This window comes from Leptosomus discolor, chromosome 2 (genome assembly GCF_034619465.1).
Source record: "Leptosomus discolor isolate bLepDis1 chromosome 2, bLepDis1.hap2, whole genome shotgun sequence".
Lineage (NCBI taxonomy): Eukaryota > Metazoa > Chordata > Aves > Leptosomiformes > Leptosomidae > Leptosomus > Leptosomus discolor.
This window is the reverse complement of record NC_141392.1, coordinates 91,396,787-91,424,720: the sequence shown is the minus strand read 5'-3', so window position 1 is coordinate 91,424,720 and position 27,934 is coordinate 91,396,787. Positions and strand designations below refer to the sequence as shown.

General features: G+C 36.5%; 1 protein-coding gene across 1 annotated transcript in view; it reads left to right on the top strand.

The window, feature by feature from the left end:
- Window positions 1-27,934, top strand: part of MEI4 (meiotic double-stranded break formation protein 4) — a 76,334-nt gene that overhangs the window by 29,555 nt on the left and 18,845 nt on the right. The window contains exon 4 of the mRNA XM_086460465.1: window positions 7,006-7,137. Within this exon, the coding sequence (XP_086316591.1) occupies window positions 7,006-7,137 (132 nt within the window). The remainder of the gene's footprint in view (window positions 1-7,005; window positions 7,138-27,934) is intronic.

Here is a 27,934-nt window from a genome sequence, read left to right as displayed (position 1 = left end):
AGACAGTTGAGCATTCCTTGCCTAACTTTTTAGTGCTCAACTCCTGCAGTGAAATCTGCAACCCTAAACAAGGTACCTGTGTTCTTCCTAGGTGTTCGTGCCAGGTACTTGGCATCTTTAAGTGATACTCAAAGTAGCTTGCACCTTGTGAGCAGAGGGAAGAAGAGTGAAGGATTGGGAAATAAACAACTGAAATCCATTTTCATTTGCAGGGACTGTCTCTAAATTTTAGACACTTAAATGAGACATTGATTTACATCCCTGAATTTTTTTTAAGGATGGCCAGCTTACTCTTCACTTTAAAAACCTAAAAGCTAAAGAATACCTGTTTTCTGTAATTTATCCAGTGACTTTTTCTAAGCAGTCCTCAGATTAAAAATTTGAATCTGTAACTCTTCTGCTCTGAGTGAACTCACACTTGTTTCTTATTGTCTTCTGCATCCATTGACAAGGCTTGGCAACTCAGCATCGGCAGGCAGATAGGCAGTTCTTCACTCCTCTAGGCTTCTGACCAGGGCTAGTTAAGAAGGAGGAATCAAGAGTAATACAAATTTTAATTTCACAGGCAGGGAAGACTTTGTATCTGGAACTGCTTCTTCGTAATCAATAGAATATTTACAATAGGTATTAAAAAAATCAGCAGCAGTAGCATCAGAGTTGTTTGTGGCAACTGTTAAAAATGCTGTCTGTTTAACTGGGAGTGATACTGTCTTCCTGTTGACGATATATGCTGGATCCAGCCTCTTGGATGAATTAGATATTTAGATGCCTAGTTAATGAATCCCAAGAAGACTCAGATACTGTTGATCTTTGCCAAGATAGCATTGCTTATAAAGTAAATTTATTGGTGAAAACTGATGCCTTTAGTAATTAGCTGGATTTCTTTATATATCAGTTGCTTGTACTTAGTCTTCAGATGAACTGATGACTTGTGTGTTTGCGTGCCCTGAAGGAAAGTGTTGCCTTTTCTGTAAAAGTGATTGGGGTGAGCTGGTATAAGCAAGGTACTTATTTTTAGTGTGTGGAAATTGATATTACCATTTTGAGGTAAACACTAAATTAAATGTGACAGTGATTTGCAGCCCTGAATTCCTCTAAAGATATCCAGGTTGTACATTAGTTTTGGGTTGGGGATTTTTGTTTGGTCGTTTTGCCACCCCAGAAACTCACAACAGGGTCTGTTATATGTATTTTATCCCATCAATTAGGTGTCATTGTTTTATATATATTATCCAACTCAGGAGAATGTAAGATGCTCAAAATGGGAAAGACAAGATAAGTCTTTATCCTATGAAACTGAAAGAAAAAAGTGCAATAAGTTTACAATGAAAGACTTAGAGATGGTATTATTGTAACTGTAGAATTTCTAATACAGCATGCTCTGTGTTTGAAAGTAAAGGTTAAGAGGAAGTTACCTGGTTAGCAGTTTATCTCAATAACATACAAAGCTTTATATCTAAGTTAAAAGAATAATTAAAGGCTTAGAGATAAATGATATAAAATGCAGCAAAAGTTTACCAGAGGTAAATTGTGGCAGAACAATGTAAGAGCATCCTTTGTAAAATAAAGCATGTTTACAGATGGGAGATTTGGTAGGTTTTATCTATGGTGTTCAATAAAGCATTTGCTATGGAAGTCATACTAGAAAAATATTGATGAAACTGAAAAAGACATTCTTTAATACTTTCGTCTTTTGTAGTTGGATAAGAAAGCAGCTAGAGAAGTAGCAGCAAGTTGTGCTATGTACTTTATACTTGACAGGGAGAGGAGGGGAAAGGTTTTGCGTAGGTCAGTCAATCAGAGGACATACCACTTAAGGGTAGTGCAAACTCTGTGACTGTGATGGGTCTGGTGTGAGTCTGTCCTTATTTCAGCAGTAACAGATTTCTCTTGTACTGGGAAGGAGAGGGGAAACACCTAGGAAATAGTCTGGGAAATTTGCCTCTGCCAGTGGGCTTGGTGGTGTAGTAAGTAAGCAGTAAAGGTGGGGGGAGAATAGGAAGGTGTCTGCAAGTGTGTCTCTCCTTCACAGCAGTTTCTGCAGCCTCTTCGCTCTCCATCTTGATGATGTGGGAGCAGTAGCTGACTTAGCTTAGTTTAACCTGTGGACAGAAGTGAGCAGGTGCATTAATTACTGCATGTTTCACTAGAGAACTGGTATAGGGTTGGATAAAAGCATATATGGAGCCAGAGGGAACATGCTGGTCAGTGAATCAGACAGTCACTTTTATGCAACCATGGAAAAATAAACCTAAGAAAGATATTTTCAAACTGTGAGCAGAAAAAATTGCACCTTCGCACTCCCAGGCTGACATACCAGCTTCATGGCCAGCAAAGATGACTTGCAGGAGTTAGTGTAGTACACTTCCATGGAGATCGTCGCCCCTCCCCCTTCACTCCAAAAATTCAACAAAGCTGTACTTAAGCCGGTAGGTTGTACGTTTCTTTCAGTAAGTACCGTGATAGCTACTGCTGTCATTTCTGGCTTTTCCAGCATCATTCATCAAAGTGTTCTGGTTTTCAGAATATTTAGTGGGCTGACCGCAGGTTATTTGTTTCTCCATCTCCATCCTCTACACAGCATGCAGGTGTTGTATTACAATAATTCTTTCCCAGATACTGAAATATCTTGGTTTAATTTTAATTATATTTTTTTGCCTTTTCTGAATCTTTCCTTAAAAAAAAATTAAAAAAAATTTATCCCTTTTGCATTTTATCTTGGTTTTTGTAAACATTTTTGGTGCATGCAGTCGAACATGTTGCAAGTAGATCTGCCTCTGTTGTATATCACACAGTCCGTCAAGAATGTTATTCAGCTGAAGCTCTGCAAAAAGGCACCAAAACACTTTAATATAAAAGGCATCTTTCAGCAGTGAAGCTATCTGATGGTCCAAGCAAAGAACATCAGGTTTAGAAGAGTGGAGAGAAGCATGAACAAGATTATGAAGTGGTAAGGGCAGAGCAAAGACTTGAGATGAGGCTTACAGATCAAATCCTAAGACTTGAAGATAGGAGAGATACTGCAGCATAAACAGGAGGAGAGATAAATGACAACTGTCTAATTAACAAAGGAAACAATGTAAAAGTAAGATAAAGGGTAATAATGCTCTCTGTATAAAAGTGAAACTTTTCAGTTGACATCTATGAGTTAGGAGTAGCAGTCAGGTTGGACTGAATGGACAAAGGGCAAGAGTGATGTGAATTCAAAGGCAAAACCACTTGTTTTGTTTTTAACACCACGCAGTTTGAGGATGCCTGTAATAATTATTTGCCTTAGTCCTGTATTTCCAGATATGCCAGTCATTTGGGGAAGAGAGCAGTTACTTGGCATGAAAGCTGTAACCTAGTGAAAGAGAAACTAAGGTGCAGTTTTCATAGTTGCAGGGTGTAGTGAATTGTGCAACTCGTGAAGGAGTTATACTCACAAGTTTTGGATGACTGTTATTAAAGAAAAGCCTAACTCATTCTGATAAATGAATTCTAAACAAGTAAAGATTTTTATCCTGACTTATGGGAGTGTGCTGTTTGTTTTGCTTGTCAGTCTTTTCCTCTACTAGTAATTTTTGAAGCTGATAGCCCACTTGAAATTACTTGGAAAGAAGTAGAACGTCAAAAATAACTTCCAGTAGTCTTTAAAATTGGTGGCTGGGTGTAGGAGAGACCAAATCAGTATGCTTGAGGAAAGCAGAACACTGACATTATATATTAATTTTGGCAACAGCCAGGTCGACAGTCCACACAACCTTCTCAGCTACTGGCACAGCATTACTCTCTCTTGCTCTGCATCCTGAGGAACATGGAAAGAGCAGAAACAGGGGTGTGGGAGGAGGGTTAGGGACAGGTGATGCAGTTCTTGCACAATGAAGCAAGCTCCATTTTTTTTGTGTTTCTGATGGTATGTTTTTTACAATCTAATTTTCTGACTGCTTTTACTTGATAATCCCTGAAGAGCATATGTTTTATTTCATCTATACCATTAAGCAAGCCCAAGGGATTAAAAGATTTCCGTTCCTTTTTTAACGTTTGATAGATTTGAGACCTGAAGATACGCTTTTATCTTTAATGAAACTGCATACTATTTGAACTATTATCAGTTCAAATGCTTCCAGAGTTTAATTAGCAATACATGAGCGTTGCTTTGAAACATAGTCTTACTTTTGATAGCTATTTACAGATTTATTGCTTATATGCTAAATATTTGTTCCGTATGCATTTAATGCATACAGTCTGAGAGCAGTATTTTAACCTTAATTCTTTGTTGTCTCCTTATTTTATTAAAAATATACTAAGAGATCCACCAAAATACAATATTAAATCCATACTCTTTAATAAATCAGTTATCAGGTGGGATTTTCCAGTGGGATCAATACACATATCTCAAGAACCCTAAGTACCATCATTACAAAATTCCTGTTTACTTCCCTAAGTAGAGACTCAGGCTTTAAATTTGAGGATTCCCCGTTATCTATTCCTACAGAATTCTGACTAGAAAATGTTAACTCATGCCAAACTAGAAAGGATACAGAAATTTTCTGAAAGATCCGATTGTAGTTAAATCTCAGCTGTTAGCATAAATAACTACAAAAAACAATAATTCATTGTTTCACTGTCTAAAAATCTTGTAAGCAAATAGAAGAGAGCTTAAAAAGGAACAATCATAATCGTGTCTGTGTGTAAATATATACATGTAGTGTGTTCTTTGGGAGAGATAGCATTGAAAAAGTACTCTGAATTGTCTAGTTTGCTTGCTTGCCAAAGGCAAATTAGTAAGTATACTCAATATTACACTCTGAAAATATAGAACTCTAAAATATGTATCTATCCTTAATTTATAAAAAGAAGTAAAAATGAGTGTGGGCTTTAATGAAAAAATGTGCTATTTTTTTAACATTGTTTAAACTTCGAGTAGTGATTTGAAGCAATTTTACCCTTTTGGAACGTAGACGCTCTCAAGGCAGAACCACTATGTGTTGCAAACTTTGTTTCTGGCATACAGTTTTAGTAGAAACTATGGAAGATATTTCAAAACTGCAAATGTATAGATTATTTTTAGGAAGGGGAGCCATTGCTTTGTTTGGAAGGGTGTACATTTCCAGTATACATAAGTCTGATTTTAATTCATATATCCTCAAAGCATGTGTAGGTGCATGCATTATATTATCATTCCATACCATTTTAATTGTTCAGAAGCATACTTTTATCTCACCTTTATTCTTACTTCATTTTAATAGACTCTTTGGTGTATGCATTTATGAATGATTTTAATCTCATAGATTTTCAGTTATGTAGGTACAATTTATGATTTCTCTTCAATATGAGGAGTTCACTTTGTATCTCTGACTGCCGATTTGATTCTGAATCTAAGACTTGTCTGTCCTTTATATTTTTCTTGTTATATTTGTTGTGGGATTACATGCTAAAGTGAGTTGGTTAACAGCAAAGATTTATTAAAGTTTGATTGTTATAAGTGTGAATAGGAGATTGTCTCATTGGGCAGATGATAACCAAGCTGATCAAACTCAGCTGTAAGAGGCTGGTAAATAGGCATTGGATCAACAGGCAGGGCAGTTTGACCATCTGATCAGGCAGACAAGCGGTAACTGTAAATGGGAAGCTGCCTAGTTAACATTTTTTTACAGCAAAAGTTTTCAGTCCACCTCACTGTCTGCTTACCTAGCCCAAAATTTTGTCAGTAATGAGTTTAGGGGGGACAGTGTTGAAAACCATGGTAAGGTCAGGGTAAATAATACTCACTGCTTTCCCCTCATCCACTCAGCTGGTCATCTCACTGTAGAAGGCTATCAGCTTGGTTAAATACAGTTTCCCCTTAACAAATCTATGCTGGCTACTACTTCTGGATCACCTTTCTGCCTTTCATGTGTTTGGAAATGATTTTCAAGAGGATTCATCCTATGCAAGCCTGTAAATAGTGGGCAGGTAATTTTATTCGTGTGTGTGTGTATATACATTTGAGCTGGCTAGAGCAATAAATAGGATGCAGTGATCTGCTTTCGAGTGATTAAGACATGGTAGTTATTCTTAGACATACAAATTTGCGTCAGAGTATCCTTTTGTCAGTCCAAAATACTCATTTACAAAGAGATACTGAATATTAATGTTGTAGGGGTATAAATTTATATAAAAATATAAATTGTAGTAATTATATTTAATATGTATTACTTTTTTCTTTGACAAATCTCCAACACATTTATATATAGAAATGATTTATATATAGAAATGATAATTACTTCTAATAGTGTTTTGTGAAATAATGTAATGTTTATTTTGTAGAGCGGTATGTTTCATTACATAATAGCTACACATTTCCATTTCAGGGAGCAAAACAGATTTGTTTTGTTTTGATAGAAGTGATGGTGAGAAAAAAAAAATTACTAATATAATTCTCATGTAAGTTAACATTCCTCATGTGGTTCAGGAGAAATGCTGTGCTTACAACTTGTTAAACAACAACGTGAAAGTGAATTGTTTGGTTTGAATTGGGAAATAAAATGTACCTTCTATCAGTTAGCATTTAATCAAGTTTATTCCTGATGACTCTATTGACAGAAAACTCCAGTGTAGCTCTTCGCTTGCTCATGCGTTTGAATTTCAAAGAATTCATTTGTTCATTTGTCTACCTGTGACAAACAGAATTACGGTTTGTGCAGGGTAGTCACCCACTTTCTGTGACAGCAGATGGGCATGATGACAGTAATGGTGAAAAGCTGTCTCCTGGGGAGTTCACGCTTTTGGAGGAGTTTATCCATGCAACGGTTTCTTGTAGTGCTAATCTTTTGAGAAAGGAAAGTTGCTAGGTAATGAGTGTGGGTTTCTCATAGATCTCATATGTAATTAATAGAGTTTTAAAGTCTAAAATTTTGAATTTTACTTTTTTCTTTAAAATTTTAATGTGTAAATCCCATCTCTGTTTAAGGTAATTGTTTTGAGTAAAAAAAAGATGGAGATGTATTTTGAAAGATTAAATTCACTGTTATTTCTCTTAAGTTTCAGGCACTGCATGCTGTATCACACACGCTGGTTTTGCTAGGAAGGAACAACATACTAAGAAATTCTTTAATCTCTCTTCTACTGTCAGAAGTACGTCAATTTGCTGAGCAGCTGTTGCAGGCTCATCAGGTACTGTCGTCTTTTCTTTTCGGAGAATGGCCGAAGAGTGGTGTTGGGAAGTGTTTTGTCTGCATCTCGTTGTTTCAGAAAATTAAATAAATGGATCAATCTATAGAATATGCAGGTTTAAGAACTCAGAAAGTGCTAGCACCTAACTTGAATAGCAGATTCAAAAAAAGAGATCTAAAATAAATGAAAATCTCCTTATGGACAAAAGTAAAATTATCAGACTGTGTAATAAATATACTCTGTAGATTTTAAGATCATGCTATATGATTTGAAAATACTTGAAATAATTAGTTAAAACAATTATTGCAACATGTAAATGGTTGGTTATGCAGGCAAAACAACTTAGGTATTCATCTGAACCCCCCAAAATTTATGTCTATCCAGCTCAAACTGGAAAGAAAGTTGCATTATTTTATTTCAGAGTTAGATTTCATGTTTCACATTATAATACTAATTTTCATGATGCAAAAGTAATCCAGCACTTAAGGTAGCATTTAGTTTGTTGCAATGAGTAGGAGATGAAGAACAGAATAAAATGTTGATAATATTTTTGGTAAAATTTATTCTTAAGTTATTTTTTCCCAGTAGAATTTAAAAAAAAAAAAAAAAAAAAGAGAGACAGTAAGTGGATGTGCCTTTAGCATTTGGAGAAGAGATGTATGAAATAAATTGAGTTTTTTTCATAGATTTTTCGTGTATTTGTGTGTGGTGGTACATATTTAATGCAAACTGTTCAGTTTCACTTGGGATTATGACTTGAATGTACACTATCCTAGAAGGCTCAATGACAAAAAAGCATGCAGCCATTTATTTGGTGGCAAATAAAGTCATTGATATATGTAGAAAACATTCATCGTAGGTCTGTCTAGTGATGGTCCAGTTTAACAAATGTTTTAAGTGTTGCTCAAGCCATCTTAACTTTATTCTTTTTCTCTCGAGGCTGTGATATGGGAGTAAGTTCTGACTGGTGGAGAGGGAATATTTGATTTCCAACCCAAATTTCTAGTATGTTTGGATTATATTCTGAAAAGATTTCAGAAAGGCCAGTTTTGAAAGAATTAGACAATGAGCTGTGTCTTATTTTAAGTCACTAGTGGCATACCAGAGTTATTGATGGCAGCCAAAAGCAACAGACTTTAAACAAATGTAAGGGTAAGGAAGTGTGTAATTAAAAAAGAAAAAATTTTGGTTTTAGCTTCAAACAAATTGCTCTTTTTCAACATTATTAAATCTCACCTGTTTAACCGAATTAGTTATCCCCCCTTTCAGCAGAACTTTGCCACTGGCAACACAGAACTCTTCAGTGCACCACACTGATGAAAAGCTTACATTCAGCGTTACACTTTGCTGAGTTAGTTACTACAGTACTACTCAACCTTGCCCTACTGTAATTATTTTAAGTATTGCTTTCGTAATATGGTACATAAAATTTATTCCTAAAAATTTCTAAGAGAAGTTTGACTCCTCTTTTAGCTTTGCTTTATGTTGGAAAGAATTATGCATTTGGTTTTAAGATCATAATGAGAGAGATTACAAAACTGTGTAACTTGCAGTTGAGAAAATGGATGTAAATGAATATCCTATGATCTTAACCGTAAAAGATTAACTATACAAGTGATTTCGATTTCTCTTAATGGCAAATTGTTTTATTACTGGCAGTGTAATTTGTATATTATGGGAAGACAGTAGAAGATTTGATTCATACGTAAGTATAGAGAAGCTGGTAGTCACTGAACAGTTCTTATACCGCAGCTGGTATGATAAATTGCTTAAATGCTAGACTCACTAGGGCGGCTTGATACCCCTAGTTGATGGTACAGCAGTTTTGCTTTGTTTTGCTTTTTTTTTCTTTTTCATTTGTTTGTTTTTTGTTTTTTACCTCTGGGAAATCTTATCACTCTGCTTGATTTTTTTCCCCCCTCCCTGCTTCTCCCTACTGCCAAGAAATGGAAACTTTCAGTTGTACTTCCTGGAGCAACTGAAGAAAGTTGTATCTAGCGCTGCCAAGAAGGTGCCTGTACTGTGAGAGACAATTTCTGGGGGAACAGAGACTTGTTTACTGAAAAGAAAGAAAGACAGACGTTTTTGACCTTGTAAATTTATTCTGTTTCTTCATACTTAGTATGTGTGGACTGAAATTCAGGACAGTAAAATGCATTTGTTACTTGACCTTTTCAGCTTCAGGACCAAATCCTTTTTCAGGTTAAGTCTTTGCTACCTGCAGCCCTCTATCTGTCTCATTTTAATTACCTTGCATTTGTGCTTGATGCTAATCTTAGCCATTATAAGTAGAAAGGTCTGGAAATGCTATTTAACAAAAACCTTTCTACTTATCACAATAGGACACTAAAATCTAGTATTTCTGACAGCCTGATTTACAGACCTGCTTCTGAATGTTTCTGACTTTGCGTACCATAACTTTTGGTAGGTGTCATTCTAAAAAGGATTAAAATATTTTTTATGTTAGAATCAAAACTAACAATATGTATCAGTTTGAAATATACCAAATGATGACAACTTTTAAAAAAAAATTCTTCATAAATACTTACATTAGAATTTGCAGAAGGATAATACTTCATATAATCAAACTTAATTAGCTGAGAAGTATCCTAATTGTGTTTTGTTACTTAAGCAAAACTGCTGTTAATTGCAAAGGCATTTCAAGTCTTTCACTTAAAACAATCAAATCAGGGACTCTGAATTGTAGTTATGATTAGAGGTGTCTAAATACCTGTTTTTCCTTTTGTTTTGTTATTTATTTCTTTTTGTTGTTGTTGGCGCATAGGAGAAATACAGACATAATCTAAGGCATGTATTCAGATTTGCTTGCAATTAAATTTAAACATCTGGTGAAAACCAGAAATTGACAAAATAGTTTATTCATCCAAGCTTATTTCTATGTTTTATTTTTGTATAATTGTACTTTTTTTTGAAGTTGAAGGTGTTTTCCAACACTGACTTCGATTGAAAACAAAATTCCTTTTAATTTTCCTAAGTGAATCATCTAGATATCTTAACACTTTTATTTTGACTTTCTTATTAAGGCTTGAGCTAAACTACAAATAGTTTCTAAAATATTTGCATTCCAGAATATGCAACTTTATAATCAGTCATTTTTTCAATAGGAAATATGCTTAGCTCAAGTTATGTAGGTTTGTGCATACGTCCTTTGATAAATACTGAAAATTTTTTACTTTAAAATTCAGACTGGTTTTGGTGAGTTTGTATCTGTGTCCTCTTGGAGCAAGCTGATCTGTCTATGGCACTCAGTTTTGAAAAGCTATCTATGTCCCTAGCTTTACAAATTAAAAAAATAGGTTCACTGGAGGAGAGTTGACTGTAGGAGAGTATATCTAATGAACTACACCAGAAAAATACAGAGATTACTCTGAATATTTTTATTTTGTTCCCTAGTTGGCTAAATCCATTAATCTTAGAATATGAGAAATTAATGTGAAATATCTGAATAATAGATTTTTTTTAACATTTTGGACCAATATTCCCACATGTAGAGAATAAAAGCAGCTAGGTAGCGTGTAAAACAGTATAGTTATCCTGATTTTTCACCGCATTAAGATGAATTTTACGGTAGTAAACTCTCAAGCAAGTTAGTAGTTTGCTTTAATTCATTTAATTACTTCATTGTGTCCTTAAAGTGAAGCTCATATTTCAGCACTTTGCTGACATCAGAATACTGACTTCTAGGCAAATCATCTTAATATAAACTCTGTTGGATCCCTTAATTTTTACTGATGTTGGATGTGTACTTTTCATTTTTATCTCTAATAGGAATCTTTCGTGTTTCATAAATACAGTTTATATGAATACAGTAACTGAACCTTATCTTCCTATAGAAGTCTTCTGATCTCCAGTTGGATTTCTAATGCAGAGCAGATACGATTTTAAGATACTAAGATTTCAGAATGATACTGTGGAAAATGGATTATTTTTCGAATGTTGAGCTCATCACTGTGATAGCAGATCTTACTTTATGATAATAGTTTCAAAGACAGAGGACTAGAAATGGAAAACACATATTGATTCAGTGCCAATTTCTAACCCCCCACGTGTTAATTCCAAGAGCTATGAAAAAGAAAGATAAAAGCCAGAAAACAGATTTGAAAATAGAAAAAGGAAGACATACTGGGAGGTTTTTGGAAAGCCCTGTTATTTAGTAATTGCTGATACATAGCTTGTCTAGCATTATGTTTTTATTTCACATTGCTTTCTGTATACTATTTTTCCATTTTAAAAACTTTATTTCTATCACAAACACTGTACACTGAATAATTGGGGTTTTTTTAAAAATGAAGACACGAACTTACATGTAATTCTTAATGTTATATGTAAGCATTAAGTTCGAATCCAAATGTGGGTGCTAACTTTTCTCCTGAAATGAATGATGTGATTAGACATTGACACAGAATACAGGGTGGGATTCATCCTATTTAGTTTAGATGTAAGTAGTAGAAACTGCTGTCTACTTCTTATAAAGTTAACCAGGCAGTTAAGGTTAACTAAAAAATTTTGCTGATGTGGAGATATTTCCAAGGCTTTGTTGAATGTTACTTAAGTTCTTGAGAATCGGGCTCTAATGAGCCAAAGAAGGTTGACATACGGTGTCAACATTTGTCTCACTTAACTTCAGTTTTCTGTGATGTTTCAATATGATTGGCTTACTTTAGTTATCCTTTATAGCCAAGGGAGGGAAAGAGGCGTTTCTTGCCCAGCCTATTTTGAATGTACGTGATTGTGATAATTGGCCCTAGAGTTGTCTGCCTCTTCCTTCCGGCTATGAGGAAGGACAGTTAAGTTGATCATCTGAAATGTAGATATTTATGTTGTAGACTTCTAAAGTTAAGGGAGGAAAATCCCATCATATCTCTCTGAAGATCTCTCTTGGATGATCTGGGCTAGAGCTGTTATGCCAGGAAAGGCCTGGTCCTGCAGAACACTTGTAACAGGTAGTCCTGCAAGTTGTACTTCTGTGTGAACACTGACGAACTTGCGTAAGTAACCTTATTGGATGTTTGTAACAAGTTATATTTCAGTTAGGAAAATTAATAAGTTAACTTAGTTCCCGGGTATTCAAATTCTTTAAGTGTACACAGTGTTGGAAGACACTGGTGATGAGCTGGGGTGCAGGATACATGTATTGGAACTTCTTGTAACCCATGTTCAGCAATGGTGTGTCTGATGCATCTAAATAGGAAAATCTGTTAAACTAACAGTCTGTGCAGGCAGTGTGTTTAGGAAGAAAAAGAACAAGGAGGAGCATAGATGCAGTGTGGGGTTTTTTTTGTTTGTTTGGTTGGTTGGTTTTTTGGGGGCATTTTCTGAGATCTTTGTTGCCATTCAGCACTGCGGTGGCAAACAGTCATGTCAATGAAATGTCACAGCGACAGCTCTATGTGGAAGCAAAGGAAGGGCTGAAATATTCCTGTGGATGGAGAGCCATTTTATTCTAGTAGATCTGCAAATTAGAGTCATTGCAAACTTCGGGATAGAGTAGCTCAGTTGGGAATCAGTCCATCGGGGAAAATGGATCTTGCCTGGAGCTGTGTCCAGCTAGATAAAGGAAGGCTTAAAGTGCTAAGAACTGAGCTATTGGTGTCAGGGCTTGTCTTCATAAGCCTTTCTCCATGCAGCCATTCTGTATCCAGTGGATACTCTGGGCAGGTAGGGTTAGCCACCACATGCTTTATTCCAAATGTGGGTGTGTCTGATGTGATGTAGAGAATTCTTCAGATAAGCTCCTCTTTCAAAGAAGTCTACTTCGTTTATGCACTATGTCTAATCTCTTCAGCCATAAGTTTATATATGTTGTGATAAAACTTTTTTATGGGTTAGAAAAAAAGCTATATTATTTTTTCCCAAATATGGTAGAAAATGGCTAAAATCGTTAATTAGAAAAAAAATAGCTGACAGTGTTATGCAACTAGAAAAGCTAAATGCATTTTGTAGTCCACTGTTGTTCAAACTACTAAAATGGATATCCAGCATATTTGGCTTTTTGTGGTTACTACTGTTGACTTTTACTAACAGATCAAGCTACTAATACTTCAGCCAGGTAAAAGAAAAGAGAATGATGCCATGTAGACCTCATGAAAATAATTAAACTTGTATCTGGACATCTGTTCATCCTTTTTAAGATGTCATTTCATTCCTTCTTATGCTGGTAAGCACAGATTGTAACGTGTTTCAAATTGTCAGTGGTTAAAGATGCTGCAAAATAGTGCTCTAGGTAAATGTAGGATTTTTTTTTTTAATTCCATGAGGCTGCTGATGCTACTGGTAACAAAGGAAACAACATCTGGATAGAATAAGCAGTGGATCTGCATTTGGTCTCATAGATATATATCTGGTTTGGAGATACAGACTTGTGAAAACATAAATCTCTCCCTTGAAAGGCAGGAGTGAAAGAATCAATCAAGACACGGTGTATGTCAGAAGAGTGCCATACACCCTTGAAGCATATACTTGCTTTTGCTGCATATGTCATCCCCTATTACAGATTAGATTTTAAGATGCATACATGTCAGAACTGGAAAATGACTAGATGGTTCATGCAGTTTTTCTCTTCCCTCTCATAATATCATAAAATGATAATGCTAAGGAGAAAGGAGTTTAGGAGTATTCTTACAGAGCTAAAAGATAGCAGGGATTTGACTGCACTTGGGTGCTTGGCAAAATTAAGGATGACATGTAATCGGAAAACCAGGTGTGTTTGGGAATAGAAGCAGCAAATATCAATTACATGAGGAGAACTCTACTGTCGACTAGAGAATTATTGCTCTTAAGGTTAGTGTGTCATGTCATTCATGGAAACATAATACTGGAAAAGGAAACATGCTTAATTACAGAAATCAGAATGTATCATACCTCAACAAGTAAGTAATATTTCTGGAAATCTTCTTGTTTCAGATTGTGCACAAAATCCAGGATTTTAAAAGAACCAACCCAAAAATAACATGATTATAAATTAAAATGACCTATTTGAATTTTTGATACAGCAAAGAAAAAAAAGTGCCATGAAAGCTTATCTGGGTTGCTGCTGCTTTTATTTCCTTATTCTCTGTGTTCTGTCCTTTTCCTATTGCTTTCTTTACAGCATAGTTAATCCTTTTGCATGCTTGAAAGCAGAACGAGAATAAGGAAGAAGCATCTGATTTTTGCGGCATATGCGGTATACTTGCTGGTCTGGAAGACCATTTGGTTATTACTTAATCTGTGTTTCCAAACAGGTAGTTTTAATGCTCCTCTTAACCTCCTTTCTTCATAGACTATTCTTGCTTACTGACAGTGATTTGCAAAACAGAATGATGTTACAGAAAACTAAGCACCACTTCCTTAATGCTTTTGGATATTGGAGTTGTCTATGTGAATTGGTGTATATACCATATGCGCTCTTAAAAGTTCAGTTTACAGGCAAGATAATATTTTGTTACAGATTTACCTTCTGATTTTCTTTTTTTCTTTTGGAGAATTGTTTAAAGACTTTATTAGGATGTGCTTTAACACAGCTTCACTAAATGCTTTTTGGGATATAGTATAAATGCACAGTTCCTGTGTCAATGGCTTTGCAGCTTATTTGCTGCTTTAGTATTTCGTATCTTCATAAAATGGAAAAGGGAAGTTTTAGCCCTAGAACTTCTAACTAGAAATAACTGATACACTGGATTTTTGTTTGGAAGAGTAATTACAGTTTATAATTAAAACTGTCTTGAAATAAGAGCCTAGTTAAATATAGTAAAATGTAAATGGAAACTATGGAATGATAGTGGATACTAGTGAAGTCATCACTTCATCTTTCTTTCAAAACATGCTTTTCATTTTACAGGACACATCGACATATTTGGATTTCTTAGCTTAACACACACTTGCCTTTCTGAAAGTGTGTGGAAGTCCCGTACATAATGACTTAGAACATGAGCTTGCCCCGTTGGGACCTCATTTATTGGTTTGGGGTTTTTTGCTAAAACTATTGAAGCTGTGTTTATCTACCTGTAGGACTTACACATAACCATCACTACTTTAAATCACAATACCAGGAAGATTAACTGATGTTTGTTAAGTGCTTTCTGAAATGTTAAAGTGCTTTTAAAAACTCATTATGTAGCTCACTGAGATGTTATAGCCACTTGCAGAGTGGCATTTCTTCTGCAGTATGCTCTGGTTTGCCATCAAGCATAGAAGTACTACTTTTGTTCTTTGCATGTTCTTTTTTGATAAGCAGTGGTTTTGGTTTATGTTCTGTTTGTGCTTGGGTTGAACTCAGGGTTTTCAAGAGACCATATGGCTTAGCTTAGGTTGTTAGTTGGGAAGGATGACTGTAGTGCATTTAGAGTTAGTTTTAGGGTTAGAATAGGGTTTAGGTTTAGGATGGATCCTAAGATAAGATCCTCACCACAGAGGGAAATGTTTGAAAGGCTGTGCTTAGGAGTGTTTGTCATGACCAAGCAGACTACACTTGTTCAGCTAGCTCACTGTTAATCAGGTTAGAGTTGGTGTTAGAACAAACTCCCTGGTTAAGTCCTCAGTTGAAGCTGTTGTAGGCTACAGCTGTAGTGGTGGTGTGGGTTTGAGTGCTTATGAGCTGTGTTGAATGCCACCACATCCAGAAGGAGCTGCTGTCCCAAGTTTGGCTCAGAAACAAGCAGAGTTTTTCTTGCTAGGATTTAACTGATGTACAAGTCATTATTAGAGTAGGTTTATGTCTGGGATGAAAGAGACCGGCTACCTGGAGTTTGTTTTGTAGCTAGGGTTGGAATTAAGGTTTTCATGGCTGAGACGTGCAGGAGGTTAAATCTGGTTCCATAGCTTATCTTAGACTTATTCTAGGTTTTGGGTGACAGCACTCTACCTAGCTGTTCAAGGCTTGATCTGGCAAGGTAGCAAACTGCTACTGATGCTGTGTCCAGAGGGGGAAGTACTGGTGTCAGTAGCAACTCCTATTCATTATTAGATTGATAGTATTTCTGATACAGATTTAGTTTAGGTCTGGAGATAGAATGTGATGAGCTAAAGCTGAACGTGTTTTCGGAAGGTATCACAGAACTAGATTTAGGGTTGTTGCGCTGAGAACTTAGGAGTCTGGGATCTTGGTTTTAGGCAGGCGTTGATGATGTAGCCTTCTCAATCCACAGCTAATTCCATGGGGGTAGTGCATCGGTGGGCTTGGGTAAGTGTAAGAGTGAGAAGTGAGCTTATGAATGCCTTTGAGACTCATAGGGGCTTTGGAGATATAGGAATAAGGTGCTGGGCTGGGTTTGTGGTGAGGGAGAAAGGGAGCAGCAGCTGAGTGTGTTTAGAACTGAGTGTTAGGGGCATGAGTTGCTGGATTGGTGTTAAGGTAGAGAGCAAAGCTTGGATGTCCAGGATTTGTGCAGCAGACAATGCTTTGCTGAAGTTGGAAGTATCCAGAAAGGGAAGCTGAAGTATGCTTTGGCAGGCTATGATTTATATGGTTTCATTAGATTTAGGATTAAGACATTGTGGGTTGCAGTCTTGGACTTGGCTGAAATAATGTGCAACCAGATAGCCTTGCTGGGCTGAACCACAACTGTAAACACATTGCGCACACACACACACAGAGCACAGGATAATTTATGCCAGCACAATCTGTATTGTGTATCTTTTAGAATTATTTCTTCCCTGCTGAAGTACACATATGAAATGCATGTAGCACTAACATTATGGAATTAAAACTAGTTTTAGGAAATACTGTTCTTGAATCCACTCCATTTTAACTTCCTATGATATAAGAATTTATTATTTTCGCTTGATTCAATAACAGTTCACACAGGGAGGAATAAATTGAAATCAAATGCATAGAGCAAGAAAATGGGGAAAGTGGAATAAAAAATGTGTCTCTCTTTCTTCTTTTTTTGTAAATGATGGCATCCTAAGTTGCATGATTCCGTTTGCAGCCTTTGAAGATTTAGCTTGCGTATTTTGAATTTCCTGGCATGTGTCAATCCCTGAATTGAGTTGGCAAAGCACAATTAAACCTCTAGGTGTACTGTCTTGAAACAGGATAGTTTTGGCTCTATTTCTTCTTTCTAATTAATTCTTTCATTAAAAGTTGCTCCTAGTCTCTCTGAGTTTTCAGTGTATTAAACTTCTAGCTGAAGTTGATTTTTTAAAGAATGCTGTTTCATGTAGCCCTGTTTAATCAAAGCTCTTTTACTAAGCCTAGCTACTACATCTAATGCAGAATATACTATAGGGAATTGTGTATGATAAGTACGAGAGAGAGTGTGGTAATAGAGATAAAAATCTGAGTAGTAGTTCTGCCTGTAGGAATAAATTATATACGGAGCTTAGTTTGGTTTAGGTTAACTTATTCATTTACTCATTTTGAGTTCTTCCTGCACAGTTTGATTATGTGAACTATAATTCAATCCTGTTGACTACCTTAAACAGAATGAATTCATCAAATGATCATAGAATTACAGAATGGATGAGGTTGGAAACAACCTCTGAAGATGATCTAGTGCAACCCTCATGCTCAAAGCAGACTCAACTAGAGCAGGCTGCTCAGGGCTGTGTCTAACCAAGTTTTGAATTTTGCCAAGGATGGAAACTACACAGCCTCTCTGGGCAACCTGATCCAGTACTGATCACCTTTATCATAAGAAAAATTATTTCTTGTATTTCAGGTTTTGACCATTTACTTCTGTCCTGTCACTGGATACCACTGAGAAGAGTCTGCCTCTGTTTTCCTTACCTTCCACCCCACCAAATATTTATACACATTGATGAGATCTACCCTGAGTCTTCTTTTCTCTAGGAGAAGCAGTTCCAGCGCTCTCGGCCTCTCCTTCTGTGTTCTTGTCCCTTCATTATTTTTTGTTACTCTTCACTGGTCCCACTCCAGTATATCCAGGTTTCCTTTGTGCTGGGGAACTGGACCCAGCATTCCAGGTGTGTCTCACCAGTACTGAGAGGATGGAAGGGATCCCTTCCTTTAACTTGCTGGGAACAACTTGCTGAGTTCAGAGATGTTACAAAAGTCCCATTGCCCAGGTTGTTCATAGAGATGTTAAACAGTGCTGGTGCCAGTGTCAGCCCCCTGGGGTGCACCACTAGTGAGTGGCCTCCAGCTGGATTTTATGCCTCTGGTCACAACTCTGAGAATGGCGGTTCACGCAGATTTCAGTCCACCTTGCTGGGCAGTTACTGAGTCTGTAAATCTGAGCTGACTGCTGTCAGTCGCCATTTTGTCCATCTTATGCTTGGAAATGGTTTCGAGGATTATTTGCTCCATCACCTGCCCAGGAATCAAGGTGAGGCTGACGGGCCTGTATTTCCCTGTATACTGCTTCTTGAAGACAGAAGAGACATTTGCTTTCTTCCAGTCCTCAGGAACCTCCCCTGATTGTCATGAGTCTCCAAAGATAATTAAGCAAAGCAGGGGTCGATCTCTTCTCCCTAGTAAGAAGTGATAGAACAAGGGGAAATGGCCTTAAGCTGCACCAGGGGAGGTTCAGGCTGGATATTAGGAATAATTTCTTTACTGAAAGATTTGTCAGGCATTGGAACAGCCTGCCCAGGGAGGTGGTGGAGTCACCATCCCTGGAGGTGTTTAAGAGACAGGTAGATGTAGTACTTAGGGACCTGGTTTAGTGGTGTTGGTAGAGCTAGGACAGAGGTTGGACTCAATGACCTTGAAGGTCTCTTCCAACCAAAAGTGTTCTATGATTCTGAGTAGCCTTGCCATGATGTTGGCCAGCTTCCTCAGCAATCACAGGTGCATGCTACCAAGTCCCATGGAGTTATGTATGTCCAGTTTCTTTAAATATTCCCACACCTGATTCTTTTCCACTGTGGGGAAGTATTCCTTGCTGTAGACTTTCCCACTTGTCTCGGGGATGTGGATTCCTTAAGGCTGGTTTTACCAGTAAAGATCATGGCAAAGAGAGCACTATGTCCTTTGTTACCAGTTTCCCTGCCACATTTTTCTTTTCATTTTGCTGCTGATTTACCGCTAGAAATCTTTCTTGATGCACTTCACCTTCCTTGAATTGGGCTTTGGCTTTCCTAACTATCTCCCTGCACACTCAGGCAGTGTCTTCGTATTCATGCCAGTTCACCTGACCTTGTTGTATGCTTCCTTTTTAGTTTTGTCAGGAGGTCCTTATTCATCCCTGCAGACTTTCTGCCACCTTTGTTTTCCTACATCAGGTAAACCATTCTTAAGCTTAGAGAAGGTGTTCCTTGAAAATCAACTAACTCTTCTGGGTCCCCCTTCTCTCCAGGGTCATAGCATGTTGGATTTTCCCAAATGGATTCCTGAAGAGGCCAAAGTCTGCTCTCCTGATGCCCAGGTTGGCAATAGGTGAGATTATAGTTGCAAATTAGTTGAGTTCCTCAGAGAAGTGTTAAGTCATATAGAGGCAAGTCACTTTTCTACCTACCAAGGAGTAATCCTCTTCAGGAAAGCTTATAGGAGCTTCAGTAATGCTCTGAGTTACGAACCAGTGAAGATAATGATTATCATTATTATAGGAAGGTAACAATTCGTAATGAAGCCCACTGAGTTTATGCGAACACAAGATTAGTATTGGGGCATGCCCTGAAACTCCTCCTTTTTCTCAAATACCCTTCAGAAAACCTTTGCATATACCAAAGAAGGCGAAACAGAGGCTGGGATCTGTTATGGTGGATAGCACATTACCTGCTAAGTTGGTCCAGGGCTAAAAGATATTTCAAAGGGACCTTAAATAACAAAGAACAAAGTATATTCAGGTATGTTCCATATCTTTGCTGTTGTTATTTTTTTTTATTATTTTAATGAAGGAAACAGAGAAACTAATGTGTTAGTTTCCTAAAAACTGTTTGTTGTAATTTAGAACTTGTCTGATTTTAAGAAGGGTCCTGAATAACTTGAGCAAGCAAGAAAGCAAAATTATTTCTCTAAAAACCTTAGTACTTGGGTCTTTTAGGAGCTATTCTGTTTTTCATCAGGATGTGTGGATTAGTTGGGTAGCTTGCAGTGTGAATTGTAAGCTTGACAAACCTTTGTGTCTGCTCAGGTCAGAAAGCATACATTCTTTCTGCTTCTGGGGAAGTAGTACTGCTGTTTCAGCAATGTGCAGGGAACAGGGAAATCACCAAGGATTACTGGGAAATTGTAATATGTAGCAAGTGTGTTATCAACATGGTGGTTCCTTCACTGTAATTAACCTCACTTCTGTGTTCATCCAGATTTCATGAATTCTCATTGCTTAGTTGTTTCTGTCTGGTACCATTGTGTTACAGCTAGATCATTGATGTTATCACACCTTCCTTCCAGTATCTTCCTTTTACTTCTGTCAGCCCTGATTACATACCAATCCTTGTCTGTCTTCCACAGACTTTTAGCTCCAGAGTAGCCAGGAGGAGGTAGCACCAGAAGTATGGTACTGAAGAGGGCAAGGAGCTTTTAAGCTTGAAAAGTTCTTATTAAAATTAAAAGAATAAACTCCTTCTCATTTAAAATAAGAAGTAATTCTGGATATTTTTTGTCAAAAAGTAAATGCCATATGATTCCCCTTGGTATTTCCAAAATGGATAGCAAAATTAGAGTAGTGAGTTGTGCTTCTGTCAGAGAAGTGCTGCATAGTTGAAAGATGTTATTGTACCATCTGCTGAAAACAAAATAAATTTCAGGTATATCGTGAAAAGAATACTTTTCTCTTTCAGTAGCAAGACAAAAGGAACAACTCTCACAAGAGAATTCACCCACACTGTAGATCAGGTAAATGATAGTATTTTCTATCATAAGAGCCTGTTTTCATTTTGTAAATTTTGGCAATTTTGTTAACTGTCCAGGCTGAAACTTTTTTTCTATAGATGGCTGCCTCAGGCCATTGCTTTTTACTTTATTTTGTTTCTCTGAGTGCATGTGTACAAATTTACGGAAGACAGCATAAGTGTCCATAGCTTTCACAGAAGCCAGTAGGAGCTTTCTGTGAATTCATGCAGTTCTGTGTAATGGCAGATATTGTAAAATCATGTCCTAGTCAGCCAAGACTGGCATCAGTGACTACTTTGAGTATTGAAAAGATTCTTTTGTAAAAGGACAAAAGCATTATCTCTCTCTCTGAAAACAGTCGTGCCGTTAAAGTAATATTTATAATATACGTGGAATTATAGCAATGATTGTCATTAAAAGAAAAAAGTATTGATTCTGTATTCGAGCAGAAACTGAATGCTACACATCTTATGCCCATGCATATAACAAGGACAGAAAAAGTACTGAATAGTGTTTCTAATAATTCAGCATCATCCATCCTCTGTAGTAACAGAAGCAAGTACCCTTGCAAAAAAGGAAAAAAAAAAAACCACCTAACACAACCAGACAGTGAGTGATCACATAATTAAAACTGTAGGCATAAGACAGTCAGATCAGGCTTGCACTGTCATTGTATTGACTTAAAATTGCCATTCCTAATCAAAAGCAGGTAGCTAGTAGTACAGTAAGAAACTATATAAAATAAATGAAGGAATTAATTTGTGATATTAAAGAACATAGTCTGAATCATAGACCTTAATTTCCTTAGTGTTTCATGATTCTGCTAATATATCCTTTGACCAACCTTTGGCATATATTCCACTTGTTCATTCTCCATGGTGGTTGTTCAACAATCACTCGGCGCTACTTAACTTAGAGGAAGGTATGCTTTGATTAGTGTCTGAGTTTTTAATGTATCAGCAGTTTATACTTGTATTTCCTGTTTGTAACATAGGGGCTGATTCATTTGTAGTTCCAGACCTTTTTAAGATAGTTTTCCATGGTCACATATTCTTAAAATTAATTGTTATCATGTGAAAGACAGCTCTTTCTAAACTATGCCTGTCTGTTTTTCTAAGCATAGATACCACTGTAGAAAAAGTGGAGGAAGTTAACTTTCAGCGAAAGTTAGGAGACTTTCCTTATGCATGATTTAAGACTAATGAAATGGAATAGGGTTCCTGCTACCATCATGGTTTTAGAAGAGGCACATGGAAATTAAACTGCTTATAGAATTATCTTTTTTTTTTTTTATGTGTGTAATACTGTTATTTGCTGTAAAGCATTACTAGCCACCTTTAAAGAGTGATGTGAAATGGTGGATGGCTTACTAATATTTTGCTCAAAATTCATCTATTTTCCATAGATAGTGTTGCTAAATAGGCCGAACTGCAAAAGGTGCTTTATGATGGGGAGTGTGGAATGTTGCCCAACATTCGTTACAATTGTGCTAGTATGTAACTAGGGAAGCTGTGATAATAAAGAACCAGTTGATCAAAATGTCATATAGGAATATATTCTGTTTACTAAAAAAAAAAAAAAAATATTATTGGTAATTTGTGTTTTGGTTTTGTTTTTAAAGTTTTTGATCTATTTAGAAGTACAGTAAATCACAGAATAGGGTATTTTCATCTTTGATAGGGAATTTGCATATGATTTGTTGTGTGTATCTTTAATGTATTTTAAGATACTGTTGACAAAATGTGTGTTTCCATAAAATAATATAAAAAAGAGAGGATTGAGAGGGGAAGAGCAGTTGTGATAGTCATCCAGAATGTGAAAAGCTGCTACACAAGGAGTAGTCCTTTTGGCTTCTGGAGGAAAAAGAAGAAATGTACTTGATGATTGAGGTTAGGTATCAAAACTTCTTTCACTGAAGGTCTTCAGGTATGTTCATGATGAGTATCTTTTGGGAGTCACCTGAAGTATACTTGAACCTATCTCAGGGTGAGAGGTGGTCCTAGAACACTTGAGGACCCTTTCAGCCATAAATCTGAATTCTGAACTCCTATTTATATATTATGTTATCATTAATAATTATGGTGAAAATTTAAATCAGTTGCAAGGGAGGGGAGGAATGAAAGAGGGAAGATTCCACTGCAGCTCTGCTCTGCTCCTGTTTTGGAAGAAATTGAAGTACTATTCTAATTGAATGTGTGGATGCTAATTTTGGGGGGGATTGGTATAATGAGGATTTAATAATTAATGCTAGTAGGTCATGAAAGAGGAAAGGAAAGAAAACTTAGAAAATTTGACTAATTTTTTAAAATTACTAACATGTCCAACAGTCAGGATTTCAAAGTGCAGGAGGTTAAAACTCTCTTCTTCAGGCAGTAATAAAAATCCAGGATGTAGATGAGATGTGTCCCGGCAGGGAGTTTAAACAGGTGATTTTTGCACAAAAGTGACTGATTTGCATCAGAGGAAGCCTCTTGGGGTCCTGTGAACTCTATTTCTCAGGCAGATTACTTGTCATGTCCCCACTTATATTCAGTATTCACTGTAACTCCTGTGTATAATGTATTTTATCTATAAAGATGGAGAAAATGTTAATTTTGAGAGAGGTCTTGGAAATGGAGAAAAGTGCAGCTGAAGACTGGACTACACCACTGATTGAGACCTTATAGAGTTGTGCTCTGTTACAGTGGTGCTGTACGTATGTATAAGGATCTGAATAATGACTAACTTACATCTGTGTTCACCTGAATAACATTTCAGATAATATGAACTGTTCTGGGTTGTTTTATGCTAATGACAAAATTAATAATAGTCAAGAGCCTTTTTGCTCATTTTTAAATATTTCTATTTATTATAAGAGCTGTTCTTCAAAATGTATTTTAGCATTCATTTCCATTTCAGAATACATCTTAACTTCCTTGCAAACAATTTTAAATGCATTTGAAAGTTAAATTATATTATTGATTCATAGATTCTGAGGTCAGAGGGAGTCCAGACTCCTTTCTAAACAGGTGATATATTTTTCCAGCAGCTCTGAAATCTGTTATTGATTGTATTGATTTTTTTGCAGTTATTCTTCTCTTCTTTCTTTAATAATGGTTTTGATTTTTATGAGTTTGGGCTTTCTGTATCTGAATTTTATTGCCTGAAGTAATAGTTTAAGGGGGAAAAAAAAAGCCCTCATCAAGATTGATAGAATATGCTGAAATAGTAGTACAGCTGTGTAAAGTGATACAGTGCTATATAAAAAGTTACACAGTAAGCGAGATAAATTATGAATGAAGTGTAAGCAATTGTCCAAGCAGTTAGTTTTACGTTGAATCAACTTGAATCAATAGTATTAACTAAATATTGATTTGTTTTGTTATTAATTATATATTTGTTGAAATACTTATTTGAGGAAGAAATCCAGCTGGTGGAAACAAAACTTTTACTAGAACTCATTTGAAAGAAGCACTAAAAATGCTTAGAATACTCCCAAAATTTTCAGTATCAGTTAAGATAGTGGGGAATTATCCAGCCGTGGCTACGTTGTGGTCTAACAGCATTCTGTATGCTGATAGTCCTGTTCTAATTCAAAAGTTAAAATCCAGATTCAGAACCTGTTGGGAGCACTAGATGACTCCATTTTTCAGTCAAATTGCATTAAACCTTTGCGTTTATAATAGAATAATATTACACCCTTGCTGAGTTTGGGTAATTCTAAAATAATAGAATAAATATTTAAAGCAAGAATTGAGAGTTTGTTTACATAAGTAAAAGGAAACAATTATATCTTGTGATTTATAATTTTTTCTTCTACTTCACATATCCCTTTGTATCAGTATTTTTATTATGACCCTATGTAAGGCATGATTTCATCATTTTTTGTTGTTTATGCAACATAAACTCTTAAATAATGCTACCTGCACTTACCAGTGATGTCTGCCTTGGTTGTCTCTCCTACCTGATGCTCTGAAACAGGATTCTCTATATGTGTCTCCTTATTCACAGAGTGTACCACGTTAAGCAAACCTGAAATTACTCTACTTGCATTTTTAAACTTCTTATCGTCCACTTTTGTTATGATTCCTGTAGGAAGGAACAGTTACATATTCAGTAACAGATGCAAATGTCTGGTTTAAAGAAAGAAGAACAAACCTTAATAAGTTGTCTGTACTATTTTGTGATCGTTTTCGTGTCATCCATATTTTCTTTCTCTTACTCCTCTTGTTTTGAACAGTTTTAAATTGCAGCATAAGACATCCAAAGAAGAAATTGTGTGGAGATTTTGAGGGGTTATCAAGATATAAAAAATAAGATATTTGAGGTTGTACCAGCAATCAGTCTTACTCCTTCTTAACAGTTGAAATGGGGAAGAAATTTTACGGTTTTAAGACAAACCCTCAGAAGTTATAACCAAAATAAGCTCTACTAAACATAGCAAAGATGAAAAAAATATAGCATAGTTGCCATGACAAAGATTTTCTTCTTTCTGGTGACAGGAGAAGCAACTGGGAGGGCTCTTGCTTTCCTTATGACCTTGGTAACCAATCAGCCTCAGGTCCTGTGGGTCAGCACCCCAGACAGCTTGCCGCCATACCTGCAAGCAGCAGTTCTCCCCTTTGAGCCAAAGAACCATTTGCTGACTTGGCTTTTTGGCACACTTTTTGTCATCCTGAGGTGCTTCCTGATTGATTCTCCTGACTGAAAATTGAGGGCAGAGGAACCAAAACAGTCAGAGGGTTGGAACACCTTTCCTACAAGGACAGGCTGAGATAGTTGGCCTTGTTCAGCCTGGAGAAGAGAAGGCTCCAGGGGGACCTTATAGTGGCCTTCCAGTACCTGAAGGGGGCCTACAAGAAGTCTGAGGAGGGACTTTTTACAAGGGTCAGCAGTGATAGGACAAGGGGTAATGGTTGGAAGCTGGGAGAGGGCAGGTTTAGACTAGATACGTGGAAGTTCTTCACCCTGAGGGTAGTGAGGCACTGGAACAGGTTGCCTAAGGAAGTTGTGGATGCTCCATCCCTGGAAGTGTTCAAGACCAGGCTGGATGGAGCCTTGAGCAACCTGCTCTAGTGGGAGATGTTCCTGCCATGGCAGGGGGGTTGGAACTAGATTTGAGGTCCCTTCCAACCCAAACCATTCTATGATTCTCTGATTTTAAATATCCTTACTAGCAGTCTTAAAGAGACCTCACTGACACTTTTGCAGGTATGAGAAATTCTGTCAGAATAACAGATAGCATATAACGTTACTTTTAACTCTACGTATACCACCACCTCCACCAAGAAGATCTCAAATTTTCCTTTGTTGTTTTATCTTCAAAGACGCATTCCTCATGCCCGCTTCTTTCTTCTGGTGAGCAGTACAGTATGAGGAATGAAGATGACTTTTTTTTTTTTTCTTCTCCTCAGTCAGTATCAGAGTGCAGTTCTGAATTCACTGTGAGTGACTGAGGGTGGTTTATGTGTGGAGAAGTGATGGCTCCCAATGAATTTCTGCAACAAGCAGGAAGTGGTATAATATAAACATGGTAAATTCTATTGTAATCTGTGCACAAGGCACTGTTTGGTTTTTTGGGATTTTTTTATTGCGTTTGACTCAGCAGGAGACAGATTACTAGAATGTGTCTCACAAAGATGAGATGCCTCTAGTCATCTGATCTGTAATACCTTGTTTGTAAAATACCAGCCTATGCTAAGTTCCCAATTCCAAAGAAGACTTAAAAACAAATAAAATGTAAAGCTGAGAGTCTAAAAGACCAACTTATTTCTAAAAAAAACCCATTCCTTCAGCAGAAAGCTTAAAGAGAGTCAGGTTTTGCAGTCAAATGCATCACATGAAACAGCAAGATTTTCAGGAATTTTTAGCTATCAATGTAGTTATAAACCTAGCTGACAGTGCAGTCTGGATTTTTTTATAATTATGTTGAAATTGAGGCATATTGATTTAGTTGTCATTGTGGTATATTAAGGGTCTTCAGGCGCAGCAATGAACAATTTTCTGTCCAGATTGCAGCTGTTTCTGTCACTGGCAAATGAAAAACTTTTTTTTTCCAGAAGCCTCAATAGTTAAGTGTGAAAGTGTTGCATCTGAAAAAAACCTTCAAATATAGGCATCCAGTTGCAGTTGACATATTTCTAATAAGACCTTCAGGGCTTTGTTGCTATAGGGAAATACTAGCAATTAATGTGAAATCTAGTAAGTGCATGTCTGTCTGCTAAATTACTAAGAAAACATAGACAGGTTTTATTAGCTGCCAGTTGTATCTAGGAACACAGGCAGTGAACTCTGATACTCAAAATAAATTGGCATCTTACAAATACTATTTGAGAAATTATTTCAGTCCCTGAAAGGATTAGCCATAATAATAAATTTTACTTCTCCACTTCTTCATGCTATTTTAAAATTAATTAATTATATAAAAGTAAACTATGATTTTGGGATTTAATGAGATATCTGTTAGTGCCAAGAACTTCCTGGGGTAGAAGAAAGGTCTGCTTCCTTTGAGACTCCTTATTTGCAGTCCAAACCATGAAATATTATGCTTGTATTGAACATAACACTTTTTGCACAGGAAATTTTGTACTTTTGTGATACTCAGCATGAACATAGGGGACAGAACTGTGCTCCAATCAATTCATAACTGTACGAGCGTGAAGGAAGTTCTTTAGCAGACAGGTCCCACTGCCTTTTTGGCAAATGCAATATTCTGTTGAAATAGATCTTCCAAGCAGTGATCTAGTGCTTAATATACACATATGTCTGATGTTTCAATGTGAGTCTTGGCATAATATTCGTTGTGAGAAATAACTACAAAGGTGCTCTGGAAAGAACTTGAGAGCATCTCCTAATGAAGTGTTGCAGATGATGTTTCATATCCCCATGTTTTCAGTTCTGTCCACAATATCTTATGGAATAGAAATGGCCTTTTCTTCTTCTAGCTCAGAATTGGAGGAGAAACCACTCAACTATTTCTAGTTTTTTGTATAACTACTTTATAGTTTTCCTACTTATATTTACTAGGGTAATTTTGGTTTTATCTGTTGTTTTACTTCTATTCTGATACACTTTAAAGTT